The following is a 19,236-nucleotide window of genomic DNA, read 5'->3' on the forward strand; positions in this document are numbered from 1 at the left end:
TCAAAAACTAAAACTTATCCATACAACTAGACATGAGGTGTCTAATGCGTGAAACGAGTACCTACTTAGCTAGTAAAAATTCGGTACAATTGAAAAGATCAATCATGTATCTTATACAAAAGTAATGTGAAACTGACGATATATTCCTATGTTCCTATGTTGTAGGATTATTGTTTGGTGCGTCCTTTCAGACCAGCAAAGACGGCACTGACAGCACCGCACGGTTCAGGCGGAAGCTAAGCTGGTCGTTTGTTGAATCGCAAGCATTACGCTTTACAATGTATAAGCCGCGTCCTGAAGTGTTCCGTGTGATGCGACACGTCAATAATCACGAAGACCAATCCAACAAATAACTTAATCCATTCGTCTATGACAAACCGTTACGTAATGTTTAACGCTCATCATGAATATGATGCATTTGGTAAACACCTTCGCTTGTTCAAAGAACAGCACAGCAGAAAGTACATGTAGACACTAACACAGCATCGGTGCACTCCGTCGACGTTTTCCGAAATAAGAAACAAACAAAATGATTTTAGATGTCCGGGAAGATAACGGTGAGTGGAACAAACAACCTGATATGATGGAAACAGTTGGCGCAACAGAGCCGCGGCTCGTCCGCGTCGGCGTGCATGTCGTCTGCGCGAGCGACGCCTGCGCAGCACTGGCGCGCGAGCGACTGAGCCGCCTATCGTCGCGCAATTAGATAAAACCATACCGAGATAATAAAAAAACGAAGAAGAAGAAAGCGACCGAGTTACCTATTCGCTTTAGTATTCAGCAACAGATAGGGATACGCATTGCCTTTTCTGAAAAACCTCCTTGCTAATTTGTGATGATGTTTAGGGTTCAAAACAAATATTTAAATGAAATGGCGGAATTCAGTGCGTGTGAGCCAAACAGAACATTATTGAGTTATTTGGGGATTCATTTTCATAACTAAACATTTGTCTTGTTTAGATCCCTTGCCAAGGAAGGTACAGTATCGTGCGTTAACGTTTAAGTGCAGCTTTACTAAACGTCATCAACCAAGGTCATCTACCTAGACTTTTCTCAACGAGTATTGATGTAAGTATTTTTAAATAATACAAAACTTGAAACCACTTACCCGCTGAAGGCCTTCCTTTGTTTGACGGGGCTGGCGGCGCTCACGCTCCCACCGGGGTCCGAATTGGACGCTTCTGCAAATAAAAACATTGCCTTAGTAAAATTAAAAATATGCTCAAGGGATGTCCTCCTAGCCGATTATCGGCTACGGCGGCTGTTCTTATGTAAGGAGATCATCCAACTGCGCAGGACATATTATAGCGCACAAGCATTTGCGCAGACTGAATGCTCAAGTAATAGTGCATCTACACATGCCGCCGGCTAATGTGTCAGCCGCAGAAAGTACCTACTATCAACGAAATTCCCATGTGTGGCGATATCGCAAAAGTCGACACCAAATTAATCTATTTATAAATCAAACTATTTCTTAAACACCGACAGACTACATAATCATCTATACTAATATTATAAAGAGGAAAACTTTGTTTGTTTGTTTGTTTGGTTGGTTGTAATGGATAAACTCAAAAACTACTGGACCGATTTTAAATATTCTTTCAACATTAGAAAGCTATATTATCTGCGAGTTACATAGGCTATATTTTATCCCGGTGCGGGCTGTAGCTCCTACGGGACGCGGGTGAAACCGCGGGAAAACGGCTAGTAAATAAATAAAAATGAAAATCACAAATACGAATGGAGAAGCTTTCTGTGTTTTTTGCTTACTAAGTATTCAATATCCAACGCCAGCAGTTTCATAAAATCATAACGTTTAAATTAAACAAGTCAAAAAATATGCAAAATTGCTTTCAACTCGAAGTGCTTTTTTGCTCTTTGATATGGAACCTTCGTTTCAATATATTTTGTCAAAAAAAACAAACGTACATGGACGTAGATCGGCAGATGTACCGGTAAATGATTGGTAACGGTCGGCAGAAGCCAAATAAAAGCCTAATCGAAACCGAGCGGGAATGAAAATCGCACGTGAAAAGAAGTACATTATTGCACCGATAGCATAGGCTCGCATAATTCTCGTAGAATATGTATATGAAGCAACTATTTTTAAGCTGTCACGGAGGCTGGTGTCCGTGTCAAGTATACTGATAGGTAGACAGTTGAGATTGTAAGACGTGAGTAATAATGGCGCAGAGCCTTTCGTGCGCAACTCCGAATCGGACTTGGCCGGTTTTTTCTGTACCTGTATTTATAAACAAACTAGCCGTTTTCCCGCGGTTTTACCCGCGTCCCGTGGTAACTACTGCCCGAACCGTATAATATATAGCCTATGTTAATCGTGGATAATGTAGCCTTCGAATGGTGAAAGAATTTTTAAAATAAAGTTTTCCTCTTTATAATATTAGTATAGAAGTATAGATTAAAATGAAATTCTTCGATCGAATTTTTTGAATGTTGGCTCGAAACCCTAAATATACACGTTTTTCTTCGTTTATGACTAGTATAAAAAAACTTTTTTACAAAAAAATTAAACCGACTTCCCAAAACACTAAAAAGCAAAAAAAAAAAACTATTTTTAGGTGCATCGGCCTAGAAGTCGGTGTCTGATGGATGTTACTAAGTTAATTTTGCCACCGACTTCTAGGCCGATGCACCTAAAAATAGTTTTTTTTTTTTGCTTTTTAGTGTTTTGGGAAGTCGGTTTAATTTTTTTGTAAAAAAGTTTTTTATTTAAAGCTTTTCAGTGATACGTATAGTTGTCACTATCCATACAAGTGGGAAGTTCTCATCAATACAAAGAATATAAGTCCAAATACGAGGTATTTTACATATTCAGTTGTCGAGTTCCCTCGACTTTCTCTGGTCTCCATCATCAGGTCAGCTCCAAACCTTCACTGTTGCAAAGGTCTTGTCAATACAAATAATTTAAGCCCAAACACGAGGTAGTTTACATATTCAGTTGTCGAGTTCCCTCGACCCTCTCTGGTTTCCATCATCAGATCAGCTCCAAATGTTCACTGTTGAATAGTGCTTTTAGGCGTACACCTGAGTATCAAGTTTTTACCCTATGTATGCCTACAACTTTCAAAGGTTGCCCTCGATTTCTCAGGGTTTCCATCATCAGATCCTGACCTGATGACTATGGGACCAACTGGCAGCTATTCCGAGCCGAACAAAAAAAGAATCACGTAAATCGATCCATAAACCTCGGAGTAATCGATGTACATACATAGAAAAAAAAAAAAACATACCGGCCGAATTGATAACCTCCTCCTTTTTGGGAAGTCGGTTAAAAAGTAATATTAAAAGTAATGAAGCAGATTGTGCGTAATGAATGTGCTTTTAAGGTTGTTTGATGCAAGTTCTTTGATGTACATCGTTTGTGTAGACAGAGTTAGTCCAACAAAGCATTTGCAGTAATTCTGACTAATCTTTTGTAAATAATGTCTACGCCGCTTATTCTGGCTTCAGAACTCCACAATTTCAGTTTCAGCAACAACTATGTTATGTATTTTATTTTTCAGTTAATGTTGTGAAGTATCCTGCTATTCTGGATTCGTACGGTTTTTTTGGATCTAATTGGTCATTCTTATAATAAATATAGGTATATCTACGTGTACGTCCACCCTTGCAGTCTGCAAGTGTTCATAGTTCATAGTATTATAGTGTTGATAGTCAAGTTCAGTATCAGACCACACTAGCCATTATGCATGGCCGGCCTCTCGAATCCCGACTGATGAGATTTCCGCCCCCCTGGTCCCGCATTGTACCAACTCTACTGCGAGGGTACGAGTACGAGGCGCTTCGGAAAACTGCCAAGATACCATTAAAGCATGGCTACAGCGTTATTATACAGAAAAGTGCGTAACAAAGGTACAGCAGTGAACCCAATATGTAAGTGGCAGTGTGCAGTCTAAAATTACTGGATACCGTATTTACTACGTACCGAGTAGTCCAACAACGTTTTGCTTTGTTGCTTGTCAGAGCCAGCTCTATTTCGCTGTTTCAAATTTGGCTTTACACAAGCTCGATATTGCGTTGCAAGCAAATGATATGGTCAGTATGCAATAAGTGCAGTTTGGCGCACAGTTGCTGTCACAGTAATAAAGTTCATCATGTTTGTAGGCTCACAAAGCGGCCCGTCACGTCCCGCGCCGCAGGGGTCTCAAATAATGAAGTTCACGTCAATCGATAGACATGTCGAGAGCACCTCATGGTACATACGCAGACATACACACACTACAGACATACGCCCACAATACGCGCCTCACACAATCAAAATTACTTTCATTTGCTAATTTAAAAGAAACTATTTTTAAGATATCTTACATTTCTCTGACTGCTTAAAAGGGTTCTGTTTTTCCTGTATATCTAGTGTGTTCGTATGCACCTCTAGCATTCTTTATATATATCTCATATCTTCTAAACAGCTGAAAGGATTACAACAGTGAGGGTATCGTTAGATTTGCCCTATTTACCCCAGTGTTTGTTGATATGTGAATCAAAATGGCGAGCATAAGACGCCATAGACGGAAATAACAAAAAAAACAATGGTAATTTTGGAGTCAAATTAAAGGGCTCATCATCATCCAAAATATGATATCGTAATATGCTTATAAGATATGACAAACTATATGAAATAATTATATGTTGAAACCTACCTACCTACTTTACCAAATAATCAGAGATTGAGATAAAAAATATTTCGTAAATAAAATGAAAAAACCTGCGTGCAAGATGAATCTCAAGGAACGTACTGAAAAGGCACGCAGAAGCTGAACATTAGCTCATCTCGCTAGGAGGTACCCAACTGCGACCGTTCTACTTGTTTCCGGCTTTTCAGTTTCGAACTTGAGCCGTGTCATACAAGCGGTTTCTTATTTGTTAATTATAAAAAGTGTTTGCAATTTTACTTGAATGAGGTTGTTTAAAAGGTTGCAGCGATGGCCGATACTGTGTCGCACGCAAATGTTGCTTCTGGTCTGCTCAACAGTCACCAATTGCGTGCGAAATTTTTTTAATTGTTTGTGAAATTGTTCTTTGTGCATGAAGAATTTTGGTGGTATCTCAGTTTGACGATTAAAAGTGAATTTAGGATGTATGCACGTAGGTATGATTAGGAATAACATTTTCTCAGTTTACTTACTTGACGTAAGGTCGGAATTAAGGATACCGGCGTTAATTCCAAAACGTCCATTGCACTGGACAGCCCGCAATGTTTAATCGTCACACGTCCCATAAGTACCTACTGCGAGGTTTTGCAGTAGGACCATTATGCAAATAAATATAACGGAATTGTTTTCAAATACATTTTCACCTATTTGCATTTGAATATGGAGACGTGTTAATCCTCCAAATACATACTGGAATGCGTAAACGCGTAGTGTTCATTTAGCCGCTCAAATTCATCAACTGTGACAAATAATATCCGCCAGCGTAGTGAGGCGAGCTACGGCGTGCGACTATTATGACAGCCGTGTACGCTCAATTACCTACAGGCGTGTGTCGAGCACGACGTGCCGACAATGCGGTAGCTCGCCTGGTTTCCCTCTCGTCTGACGTTTCACTCAAATCTCTTTAGTCGAACAATGCACGCTATTAAACCTGCCTATTATGTATGTGTAGGACTTAGCAGGGTCGTGAAATGGCCATAAGTGTGCATAACAACTACAGACGCAAATCACTGCAAATACACAGTCTAGGCCATGAAACAATGCTACGTTCTGGAGACTGCAGGATTGCTTAAAAACATAAAAGTGACTAAAATGAAAGGGGTCGGCACGGGCACGGTATATTTATCTACATTTAAAGTAGTTTCGAAAAATGAAAACAACGTAGCTAGCAGGAATAATTATTCCTGGAAACTAAATTATAATTTAAACGCACCCTGCATGAAAATTAGTTCTATTACAAAGTTGGTGTATGATCAACAATTCGGAAACAACACATCAGTTCACTGCCGAATTAATGGCACCGAGTGTTGACTTGACGAATGTAAACTAAAACATGTCCCGCTAATTGAATGGGATTTCATCGACGATTTACTTCTGTAGTGGCACAGATAAGCGTGAAATATGACGTGCTGTTCACACATTCCCACTCTCCGGTTTTCGGCCACATGTTTATTGGACGATGTTCAACGTATAATGATCTATTGCCTAACATAATTTATGTTTGGTCCATTTAAAGCGATTTCTTTTAAAAAGGAAGGGTTGGCAATGCGAGGAAATTACCTGCCAGAAGCAGCAACGCTCTGTAACACCACGAACAGAGGAACATGTGGGGCGGCGGGTGTCGTCGCCTCGACTGTCAAACGAGGCGGCGCGACGGCCACGCGCCCTTTTAGTGCTGTGCCTTTATTATTCCGCAACACTTTTATAACTTCCTATATATTTCCATTCACAATTTACTTACTGTGGGAAAATGCTTAAAAACTGTAGAAATGTGCATAATTTGTAATAAGTTTTGAAAAAACAATAATGGACACTGTTTTAATGGACAACTACAGATTAATTCATCAGTACAGTTGTCAATATTCAAATGGTACCATTTTTTACTGTACTCTTATAGCTAATAATGGTGGTGAACCCTCAAAAAAGTTTAAATATGCAAAAAATGAAAGCGAGTGTGTCTCATGCCTACTGGCGAAGGCTGGATGTAGCCGAAACCAGTGTTCCGTGAGATCGGCTTCGGAATCGGGCGACGTGTTTACAGAAGCTTCATCTATCGATTCTCTTGCGAGAGCTTCGACCCAACCTGGACTGACAGTCTTGCTACTACATCAACACTATTAGACAAGTTTTATTTCAATTTAATCGATTTGATTCCTCATCGATCTAGTTTCGTCATTTTGCAAATTGCTTGAAATCAAAACTTTTGCACGTCAAGGAGACGTCAAGCATATTTTTCAAACGAGAAGAGACTGGACAGTCCAACGTAAACAAAAAGAAACCTAAATCTAAAAACCTAAAGTCTTATAAGTCCTTCCTTAGTTAATTTACTCACTACACCATGGATGAGCTATTATCTGAAGGGGCATATAATTATTTTTTTTTCGAATATTGTACCTATTTGTAGACATGAGTGTCTCCAGCTAAATGGGCTGGACAAAAGCGCAGAGACGCTACAACTCTAGTGCAGGCATCGCTTAGCGAAGACGAGTGCGGCTGTTGACATTTCACGTTCACTTCAAGTCAGTACAAGCCATCACGGAATCGTTCGCTTGGCAAGTAGTAAAAGCGTAACGATATCTACAATCTATTTGTTACCGATTAGCCGGACGTGCGAAAACGGTTGGCGTCCGGCCCAATTGTTATTTTTTCACAGCAGAGCGGTAATGGTGCGGTGGCTGCCGAACAATAACATTATGGTTTCACGGCACTGGCGTGCCGGTGAGACTTCGCATGATTTCTCAACAACTGAATTGTTTATTTTCTCACTCTAAGGGCTTTCAAATTGTATTCTTTATTTGCCCGAATACTTGGGCGAGATTTAAAGTGTACCGGCCGTTCTGGTGTACCTACACACCTGCACGTTGCATTTTATGAATGGTATATGAACTCACGTTATGAATAGTAGATGTTTTGAAACTTTCAGACATTTGCAATATTTTCATGAGTTGTTGGAACCAAACGTTGAGCAAAAATGTTCATGTCCGCGTTGCTATAATGGATTAAAAACTTTCGAATTCATCAGGCCCTTTTACAAATATTAGGTATACGCTTTACGGCGTTTCTGGGGTACTGTCCGTTTGTATGCTAAACGTGCAAAAGAGCTAATTTAATTAGCCTAGTTTCAGTAAAATGTGTCATTATATTGCAGAATCGTTACTGAGACCTTAACTAATTACTTTTTGATTGGTATCAACGCATACCTATTAAAAATGTTAAATAGCTTAAAGAGAGAGCATGATAATTGAGAATCCCACCCAAAACAAAAATGTGAAAGACTGCCAAGTTCGATAATATGGGAATGCTTCGCCTATAAAAGAAGTGAGATCTGAATAAGTACCAAGTTCCATACACATACCTCAGTTAAAAATAGTTACTTTTTAATGATGTTACTTGGCAAGTTTTCACACACCTTGATATAAACCTACTAAACGCAATGAATCAAGTATTTAATTTTCTATTAAAACTTGCCAAGTAACATCATTAAAAAGTAACTATTTTTAACTGAGGTATGTGTATGGAATTTGGTACTTATTCAGATCTCACTTCTTTTATAGGCGAAGCATTCCCATATTATCGAACTTGGCAGTCTTTCACATTTTTGTTTTGGGTGGGATTTCATTTATTTTTGTGAGGTTGTTTATTTTATTTATTTCTTATGATATATTAGTTAAGGAAATGTCTCATTTATACTATCTTTCAGATTTTTGAATATGCACTATGCTTCTTACAAAGAAATGAACTAGATTAACTAAATGGACTAGATTTACCAACCGACATGTTATCATTATATTATGTTCGTGGATCAAAGTTACACATTCGTTATTTTCGAAAGTGACTCACACTTGACCGTTTTCAGATTTTTACTTTACTTTGACTAAATACAAACCTTTGTAACGAATTTCAGATCGGTACGATCATTCGAAGATATATTATATAAATTAGTTCGTTTTAGTTCCTTAGGGGTATAAATTTACACCGGGTATAAATTTACACCTTCATTATTTTGAAACCGACTCACACTTGGCCATTTTCAGATTTTTCCCTTTACCTTGACATAAAGACCTACCTCCATGCCAAATTTCAAGTCAATACGACCATTGGAAGTGGTCTAGGTTTTTGATGAGTGAGTCAGTCAGTCAGTCAGTCAGTGAGTGTATAGTAAAAATCCCACCCAAAACAATAATGTGAAAGACTGCCAAGTTCGATAATATGGAAATGCTTCGCCTATAAAATAAGTGAGATCTGAATAAGTACCAAGTTCCATAGTTACATATACCTCAGTTCAAAATAGTTACTTTTTAATGATGCTACTTGGCAAGTTTTCACACACCTTGTTATAAACCTACTAAACGCAATGAATCAAGTATTTAATTTTCTATTAAAACTTGCCAAGTAACATCATTAAAAAGTAACTATTTTGAACTGAGGTATATGTAACTATGGAACTTGGTACTTATTCAGATCTCACTTATTTTATAGGCGAAGCATTTCCATATTATCGAACTTGGCAGTCTTTCACATTATTGTTTTGGGTGGGATTTCATTTATTTTTGTAAGGTTGATTATTGTATTTTTTTCTTATTATTAAGTTTTGAATATGCACTATGCTTCTTACAAAGAAATAAACTAGATTAACTAAATGGCCTAGATTTACCAACTGACTGACATGACATGTTATCATATATTATGTTCGTGGATCAAAGTTACACATTCGTTATTTTCGAAAGTGACTCACACTTGGCCGTTTTCAGATTTTTACTTTACTTTGACTAAATACAAACCTTTGTAACGAATTTCAGATCGGTACCACCATTCGAAGATATATTATATAAATATAGATAAATTTAGTTCGTTTTAGTTCCTTAGGGGTATAAATACCTTCATTATTTTGAAACCGACTCACACTTGGCCATTTTCAGATTTTTTCCTTTACCTTGACATAAAGACCTACCTCCATGCCAAATTTCAAGTCAATACGACCATTGGAAGTGGTCTAGGTTTTTGATGAGTGAGTCAGTCAGTCAGTCAGTGAGTGTATAGTAAAAATAGCGATTTTCTGACGTCAATATCTCAAGACCTACAGTAGGTATATTAATGAAATTTTGTATTTTAGATAAGTGAGGGGGTCTCAACAGATACTAGAAATTTGGTATGTGTAAATAAAATAGATTTTGAGTTATAGGGGGGTCGAATTTGGCCCGAAATGGTTCGTGTAATATAACCCACGGCCGGTGTGTCGCTTTTTTTGCTCGAACTTGGCGGACACACTGCCGTGTGTCTAGATAGCGATTTTCTGACGTCAATATCTCAAGACCTACAATAGGTATATTAATGAAATTTTGTATTTTAGATAAGTGAGGGGGTCTCAACAGATACTAGAAATTTGATGTGCGTAAATAAAATAGGTTTTGAGTTATAGGGGGGTCGAATTTGGCCCGAAATGGTTCGTGTAATATAACCCACGGCCGGTGTGTCGCTTTTTTTGCTCGAACTTGGCGGACACACTGCCGTGTGTCTAGATAACATGAATGGTTTTCGGAAAGTGGATGAACAAAAAATATTTGAGCAAGGAGCGATAACTACACGCCACACGCTGTACTCGGACCGCGTAACCCAGTGGCCGAGTGCGGTGGTGCGGCTGCGCGCGCGATACTATGTACACTAATGTGGGGGAATAGAGTTTAAATTATATTGTTCATCTGGCAACAAAAACTCCCTACAAGTACAGATGCGGAGTTATATTTAAATCACGGTGCTCATCTTCAATGTTAAGGTTGAATTCCGGAACGTTTGCGTCACATCACTACGTGTATGGTGTTTGTTCTACTCTATAACACTAGATTCGTACCTACTACGCATTTGTTTTATAGCATGTCCATTATTACTAGACTTGCATTTTGTTTGCGACTAACATTTGATCGTCGAGTTCAATTATTGTTTCTTTATTAGTACATAGCTGGTTTTCAAACTGCCTACTATGTTTTGTCTAGTTATGTAGTACATAGTCGCAAAGCGCGACTGCGGTGCACGGGCTCACCAGACTACAATTTGTAAAAAGTTTGTAAGTTTTTAAAAACTCGAAGTAGTTGATATTGTAGGAAAAGAAGTAGTTGTTACAATAATTGCAATCCGATAAGGATAACGATACGTTGAGCGTACCGATCTGGCTCTTCAATAAGGTAGGCACACCATCAAATACCTACTAGATTTAAAACCATTATGTTCGCAAAATCATTAAATATTCAAACTGTTTATACTTTTGATGATAAAAATTAAAAATTGTATAATAAAAGAAATAATAACCTGTTCATTGATAAGATACTGCGCAGGCAGACATTTGCTTTTTGTATTGATATTTTATAATAGCAAACGGAAATAGTACAAAAGTGATATACAATGATGATGACACAGGCGGAGGATTAAAATAATATGAAGTGATGTATTTGGAGCGCGTGGGGCGCTACACCGGCGCGGGCGCACCACTGACACAAATAAATAAATGAAAATTAACCTTGTACTATGTAATTCACGACGTTTTAAGCAGGCTGACATTGACTGCGAATAGTATTCATGTGGATACCCGCTGATGTATTTATATGCTTAGGCGCCACACGAGTTTGTTTGCACTGTTATTTTTTTCTATTTAATTTGAAGAGAGAATACGTTCCATTATGCTGCTTAAAAGTTTTCGTTAAATTGGGGCACAGTTCGGCATACTTAGCTAAAAAATGTAGGCGGAAGCTTTTGTTAGTAAATTGGCAGTTTATTTTATCGATATCGGCGTAACAATAATAAACACGTGAATGAACAACTCGGCAGGCGTGAGGTGTGAGGGGTGGCGTGCTTTTCGCCGACCTTCGTTATAAAGCCTGCCCCACTGAGTTACGCGATTGGATCGCAAATTTCCTAGGGGATCGAACTTGTTGAGTGCTCATTGATGGCTGCTCCTCAGACTAATGACCTTCAAATGCCGGCTACCTCTAGGGTTCACTATCGTTTTTCTGATAAAAGTGAAAAGGAGATTGTCCAAAAAAATATTATCACTGTAACTACTTTGTGTGATAGGCATTTACCTAAATTGTTTTGCACGAGCGACATATTTAAGCTGACAAAAAAATAAAAAATATGGAATTTACGTCAAAATAAGTGAATGAACGTATCGCACTAAACAACATACACCAGCAAGTTTTAGCACGCATTTTAATTTATCAAAGGATATAATACGAGGGGTTTATTTGTTCAAACAAACTAACCGGTATTACTACGAGTTCCAAAAACTTCGTTTGTTTAATTTAACGAAATTTAATTAAGCAAAGTGCTCAGATCCTCTCTAGTATTTATCTCTCCTGTGAGGGCTTACATGTACGAGTCACACATAATAAATATAAATGCATACCTACGAAGGCTTTAGTTTCAACTAGGATAAGTATAAATAAATTACTAAGTTGAGATGCGACACTACATCGTTATTAAGCTCGGAAAGGAGTAACAGAATTAGTAGAAACGACGTACCCACCCATTCATAAGCTTCTTAGCGATACAGGGAAATATGTAATGAATGAGGAGTTAGCAAGGGGCGCGTGTTGCGGCAGGCTGTGGTCACCAGCGCGGGACGGACACTGGCGATCAGGCGGCTAGCAGCACACGCACGCGGACCCAGCGCTGCCGCCGCGCCGGCCGCGAGTTCACTGCTCGCACATTATTGTGCAGCCCTCGTGCGGGACCTATTCAATTTCTAATATGGTAGCGCGCGCGCACGTCCCATTGGACAGTTACAGCATAACAACTGAATGATCACAAATCGTATTGTAAATAAATCATTTGATCATGGCTATTAGGCAACCAACTAATTGGTACTATGAGTTTCTATTTTGGACATACAAATTCCGGTGCTGCCGAGTAGGAGGAGCGCCAAATAACTGTACCCTTACCAGAACTAGCAAGTGCTGTGCACAGCTATTCTACATTGCTGTGAGTATTTGAGTTCAACTAGTGAACCATTACACAGGAAGTTTGTTACGTTGGTGTATTAAGCTAAGCGGGAGACTACCTACTTATTATTGTAGACAGGTACTGACTGAGAATGAAAATATCGTTCCGCTTAAAACTATGGATAAAATCGTAGCTTTTCAAAGGAGATCTCTGTTGTACCAGTTTGAAAGCATGTAAGTAGCAATGGTGAGATAAAAAATCGATATATTTGCATGATACACGTATCGTTTAGTGTATATGCTCGGAACTAGTCGGTCGGGTGACTCATTCGTCTCTGTTTTGTGTAAGCCGCAAGCTTGAACAACATTGCTCAAACGTTGACTTTTTTAGGTTTTGCATAAGAAGCATCTGCCACTAGGCTCTTGCCTGTTTTCACCAAGATCGCGTGTGTTACTGATTTGTTAGAAATATTTCTGAGTTGTCGCCTTTAAAATAATATACCACATGCATGGTACAAATGTATATGATTTTTTCTTGGACTACATATGTATAAAAAAAGGATATTTTATATAGATACAGCTTAAAGTTGTTGAATTGCTTTGCCTTTTCCTTCTACTATGAGGTTTGATTTCTCGTAGCATTTTGTAGTCCGACGCGTTCCTGAATGTTTCATGACAGACAGACGGGTAGTCAAATGATTCTATGAAAGTTCCTGCATTGCCCTGTACAACCGGAACCCAAATACCGAGTTGCATCGATACTTTTGAAGAAATTAGATTTTTTTAGTTGTGATGCCGTCATCTATATCTATTATCCTACTTATATTATAAATCTATACTAATATTATAAAGAGGAAAACTTTGTTTGTTTGTTTGGTTGTAATGAATAGGCTCAAAAACTACTGGACAGTTTTCAAAAATTCTTTCACTATTCGAAAGCTACACCTATCCACGAGTAACATAGGCTATATTTTATCCAGGTACTGGCAGTAGTTACCACGGGACGCGGGTGAAACAGCGGGGAAAACGGCTAGTATATTATAAATGTGAAAGTTTGTGAGAATGTATGGCTGTATGTTTGTTATTCAATCACGCAAAAACGGTTGGACCGATTTGGTTGAAATTTGGTAGGTATGTACATAGGTGATACCCTGGATTAACACATAGGCTACTTTTTATCAACACACCACGCGGGCGGAGCCGCTGGCGGAAGCTAGTAATAATATAAACAGTTGCTTAGTTTTCTTTAAGTTACATAAATCAATGAAAATTTACTTTGTTAAAGAGAATCACATGATCTTGAGATTAACAATTATTTAATATTTTCGTAAAAGATGCGTGCGGGAAAAAACTTCCTCACTTCCCCGTAAGGAGAATTTAGATCCCGTATGACGTGTTGGTATTTCTTTTTTATGCTCCATAATATTAAATAGCTAGCTAGAGTTATTTTAAACATAAACTAAAAAACTTACCACCATTAGTACTGGAGTGGGAATTGTACGGCAAATATTTGGAAATTCTATTATATGCTGATCTTATCGAAAGTGTCCGAGATGAGGTATCAGCACTTGATGGCGGCGAAGTGTCATTGTCCTGATAATAATCACTGTCACTGAAGGATGACGGAGTCGAATCCGTATCCATTGAGAATAACTTATTGCAAGAACTATAGCACGCCCGGAGACAAATTTTGACGGCTTTTATTTACTTTTTAAATAGAAAAAACTTCAACAAAGTGTTGAAGTGATACTTGGGCACTGGACTTGAGTGTCGGAAACCGAGCGGTCGCGGAGCCTCGGCAGGCGGTTGCAATGCGTGCAATCAGTCCGGAAGTGGAGCAAGTTATGGACACATCCGCGTAATGTGTGTCCCGGGGATCTGGTAGGCGGGCCTTAGCTGCCGGGGATGCAGGATGCAACAGGAGGGCCGGCGAGCCGCGGGTCAGAGGCGCGGCGCGGCGGGCGTGCGCCTGCCGCCCGGCCAGCACGCCCATCCCTCACGCACACACTGTCTGCTCTACCACCACTACAGCGCCCTTACCACTCGCATGCTCACAATACCCGGAAACCACTACAATACTTCTATTACATTTACATTTTCACATAGGTAAACGATGTTCATGTGTTCCTTTATTGTAATAACATAGTCATTTTTAGATGTATGTAAGTATTAAAACAATTGATTTTTAATTAAATCTCGCGGCGCGGCGTTTATTTGGAGCGCCGAAGACACAACAAGTCTGCGGGCTGGTTTTCTTTGCACTGTGTGTTATTTAACCGCGATTATAAGCGTCACGACACTAATAATAATAGTAGAGGCGGCAGCGGGGAGCGTACTACTGACAGCGTACATTTTGCAATCGTTACGTGTGCAGCGTGCTGTTCACAATAACAACATCGTTGTCTGTGCGACCAGCCAGCACATAGCTTATATGTTGCTATAAACAACACTCATTCACTATCTAGTGGGCAACAAGCTTGCCATGGTACGTACGACACTACATGCGATTGTCAAGTCATAAGCTCGGATCATGATTTATTTTGTAACATTAAAAAAAAAACTTCTTATGGTGTATTTTTTGACTGGTAGCGGGACAGCATATAATCAAATATTTTTAATAACTCTATTTAACTCTGAAAGTTCCTTTAATTCAAATGTAATTCTCTAAACTTTTTAATGTCAAAAATATCACTTTATCGAATTATATTATTTTGTAAGAACTTTCGTAATAAAACAAAGATTGACTGTTACCGCGAATGATGAGATCACGAGTTATACCAGATTGTTATCTTCACTGGCTATTGGCTTCAAAGATATTTAAGCAGGCTAGCATCTTGATTATCTTTGCATGCATGGGATAATGAACTAATACGTAATTGAAAGTGAAGTTAACATTGTTATAACCACGTCCGTTTTTCAAGTTTAGAAAGTTAGGCCCGAGTGGGTAGATACGTAAAGATAAAGAGCCAACTACTCGCCAGCAAGTACTGAAATCATTGTAAGTAGATACAATTGCACAGGAAACATGTCATTTGCTCCCAGCTGACCTCCTAGTCCCCCATGTCTACACAATCATTTGTAAAAGACTGCTAGAGTATCGTTGACTGTAGCCGACGCATACAGGCTAGTCCCCAGGCCGGCGAACAAATTTTTTTTTGATACATATACATTTAAGACTTTGTGAGTGCCTTCCTTACGATGAGTCCGACAAACTTTTCGAATGCGCAAATTTTGGTGCCGCTGCGTTTTTTAATGCTTGACTCCTGAAATTGTCGATATGACGTCACTATGGCTCTTCGTACATACACGTTTCATTTTTTGAGATTCGTTTAATTAAGTTAACTAGAGAATGGTGGTCAACTTGTCCGATAAAGATCGTGCTGCGTTTGGAGTGTCCACCATCCTGAAAATGTCGGTATGACGTCACTATGACTCTTCGTACATACACGTTTAATTTTTTGAGGTTTGTTTAATAAAGTTAACTAGAAAATTGTGGTCAACTTGTCCGATAAAGATCATGCTGCGTTTGGAGTGTCCACCATCCGAAACATGTCGATATGACGTCACTGTGTCTCCCCATACATACATGTCGGACAAATACAACAATGATAGATAATACTATTCTTATTGCAAATATCGACTTGTCCGACAAATGTAGTGAGTCAAATAGTCAGTTCGACAAGAAAATGAGAAAAAATATTACAATTGGAAGAAGTTTATTCTTTTTGTCAATTTCTGACTTAAATATTCACGTGCATTATTTAAGTATATTAAATTGGCATACTACTTACCAATTTTAATTACTATTCTAGAAAAAGTAGCCTGACTAAGACGTATTGTTGATAGTTTATATTATGTTAAGGAATAATATCCCACATCTATTAATGGACTATATATCAATCAAAAGGTCTTTTTAAGTGCAACAATTTGTCTCAACATACCACTTATCAATTCTTAGTATTTTAGATGATATAGCCCAAATAAGGCGTATTATCGATAGGTTTTACTATGTTAGGGAATAATGTCCCACCTCTAGGTATGAACCATATGTCAATCGAAAGATCTTTTTAAGCGCTATATTCCGTTTTAACATACCACTTACCGATTCTTAGTATTTTGGAAGACATAACTGACCTAAGGCATATTATTGATACTTTACATTGTGTTAAGGAATAACATCTCACTTGAAGTTATGAGCCATATTTCAATCAAAAGATCTTTTTAAGCGCAAGGTTGTATTAGCATAACTCCGACAAATTGTAAGTACTTTAAAAGCTAGAGCTTTTCTAAGAATATATTATCGGTAGGTTCTGTCAAGCTAATCCATTACTTCTTTAGTAACAAATTATATATTATTTGAAAAACCTTACCAAATGAAACATTTCGTGTTAACATACTTCCGACAAATTGTTAGTAGTTTAGAAGCTAGAGCTTATTTAAAATCATAATTATTGATAGATGTTTTCAATTAAATAAATCCCATATCTAGTAATGAGTTATACATCATTCAAAAGACGTTTTTAAATGCAACATTTCATATTAAAAAAACTTTGGCGAATTGTTAGTATTTCAGAAGCTAGAGCTTATATAAGATTATTTTATCGATAGGTGTTTTCAAGTTAATAAATCCCTCCTGTAGTAATGATACATATATCATTCGAAACGACTTTCTAAATGCAACATTTACTATTAACATACTTCACACCAATTGTCAGTACTTTATACCAAATCTTAAGATATATCTATATTTTCCGGACGGTGGACACTCCATATGCAGCATGATCTTTGTCGGATAAGCTTACCACAATTTTCTAGTTAACTTTATTAAACAAATCTCAAACAATGAAACGTGTATGTACGAAGAGTCGTAGTGACGTCATACCGACATTTTCAGGATGGTGGACACTCCAACCGCAGCACGATCTTTATCGGACAAGTTGACCACCATTTTCCAGTTAACTTTATTAAACGAATCTCAAAAAATGAAACAGGTATGTACGAAGAGTCATAGTGACGTCATATCGACATTTTCAGGATGGTGGACACTCCAAACGCAGCACGATCTTTATCGGACAAGTTGACCACCATTCTCTAGTTAACTTTATTAAACGAATCTCAAAAGATGACACGTGTATGTACGAAGAGCCATAGTTACGTCATATCGACAATTTCAGGAGTCAAGCATTAAAAAACGCAGCGGCACCAAAATTTGCGCATTCGAAAAGTTTGTCGGACTCATCGTAAGGAAGGCACTCACAAAGTCTTAAATGTATATGTATCAAAAAAAAATTTGTTCGCCGGCCTGGGGACTAGGCAGTCTAGCTACTTGACACAACTGGTACTTGTGTCTTATACACTGGTCAACTCGTCTTTCAACCTTACTTGCTTGCAAATTCACTGAATCCTAATTATACTAATCCTACTAATATAAGAAATAAAAGAAACGGTTCAACTGCAAGTCAGACTATCCCACTACCCACTAAAATACTTATGTTATACTAGTTTCCAGTATTTTTAGTTAAAGCATAAACACAAATAGGTACCTACATCATTTATAAAAATTACAACTATCTAACTATAACGGTTATTACGGACAGCGAACACATAGTAAGTGTAAGATAGGGTCCAGTTTTATATTTTGGATATGGAAACCTAAAAACGATTTGAATTATTAGTAAATGAAGACCTTTTTGTGTGGGCAGCTTGAGAATGCGACTTAACAGTTTGTTCCATTCATAACGGAGTACACATCTCCACGAGACCTTGGAGAGATATTTTCAGAGTAGAGTGAATCATCGCTATCCCCTAAGTGGAATACTAACAACTGTTGGACCCGGAATTTGTTTATGTGCTATTTGTATAGCGATGTTCCTTCAACAATATTTGCCAGACTGACAACAAATGTAGAGTGTTTTACTTTAGTTCTTATAAGTTGAGGAATGCCTTAGCAGTGTCAACAGCAGCATGCAGGCAACAGACGCGTCTGACACTGTGTGAACATATTTCGCTGTGCAAACACAATCGGCCCGATCGATGGAGCCTGGAGTACGACGATACACATCAGATTATCTCTGGATTTCATACATAGCTGTCATAACGACACTGATTTGAATACGACCCTGATTTAAAATTCAGTGTTTGTTAAAGTCATGATAAGCAGTATTTAAATCAAAATTATAAATTTAAAAAAACCCCCGACCCAAAAAAGTACGCAATTATTATGACAAAAGATTAAAAACGCTAAACCCTATAAAAAGCAAAAATTAACTTTTAACACTACGTAAGTACCAACTAAAGCATGTCAGGCTAAACTAAATTTTGAAGTGTCGGGGGACCGCTCTAATTTATTAGCCGAACGTTAGAAGTAGGTAATTATATACCAGGTACTACATTATATATGTTTTAGGCAATGTATATTATATACGGCTTATGTTTAACTGACCACCGATATAGTAACAAATATAGTAAATGATCACCAAAATGAAACTCGCATTTAAATGTAAAATTATAACCTAAGTATTAACACTTTGCTATCCTATTTAAGTAAAACTACTCCAAGTAAATCATGAGTAAGCCAAAAATAGTAAATGATCACCAAAATTAAACTAACATTTTAAAGTAAAATTATAACC

The 19,236-nt window shown here is 38.0% G+C and overlaps 1 protein-coding gene across 4 annotated transcripts in view; it reads right to left on the minus strand.

Moving 5' to 3' along the window:
* LOC110372439 (kalirin) overlaps positions 1 to 19,236 on the minus strand; it is a 140,651-nt gene that overhangs the window by 24,843 nt on the left and 96,572 nt on the right. For all 4 annotated transcript variants that reach the window (XM_049837210.2, XM_049837207.2, XM_049837203.2 and 1 more), the window contains exon 31: positions 1,109 to 1,181. In XM_049837210.2, the coding sequence (XP_049693167.2) occupies positions 1,109 to 1,181 (73 nt within the window). The remainder of the gene's footprint in view (positions 1 to 1,108; positions 1,182 to 19,236) is intronic.

The sequence above is a fragment of the Helicoverpa armigera genome, chromosome 1 (assembly GCF_030705265.1).
Source record: "Helicoverpa armigera isolate CAAS_96S chromosome 1, ASM3070526v1, whole genome shotgun sequence".
Lineage (NCBI taxonomy): Eukaryota > Metazoa > Arthropoda > Insecta > Lepidoptera > Noctuidae > Helicoverpa > Helicoverpa armigera.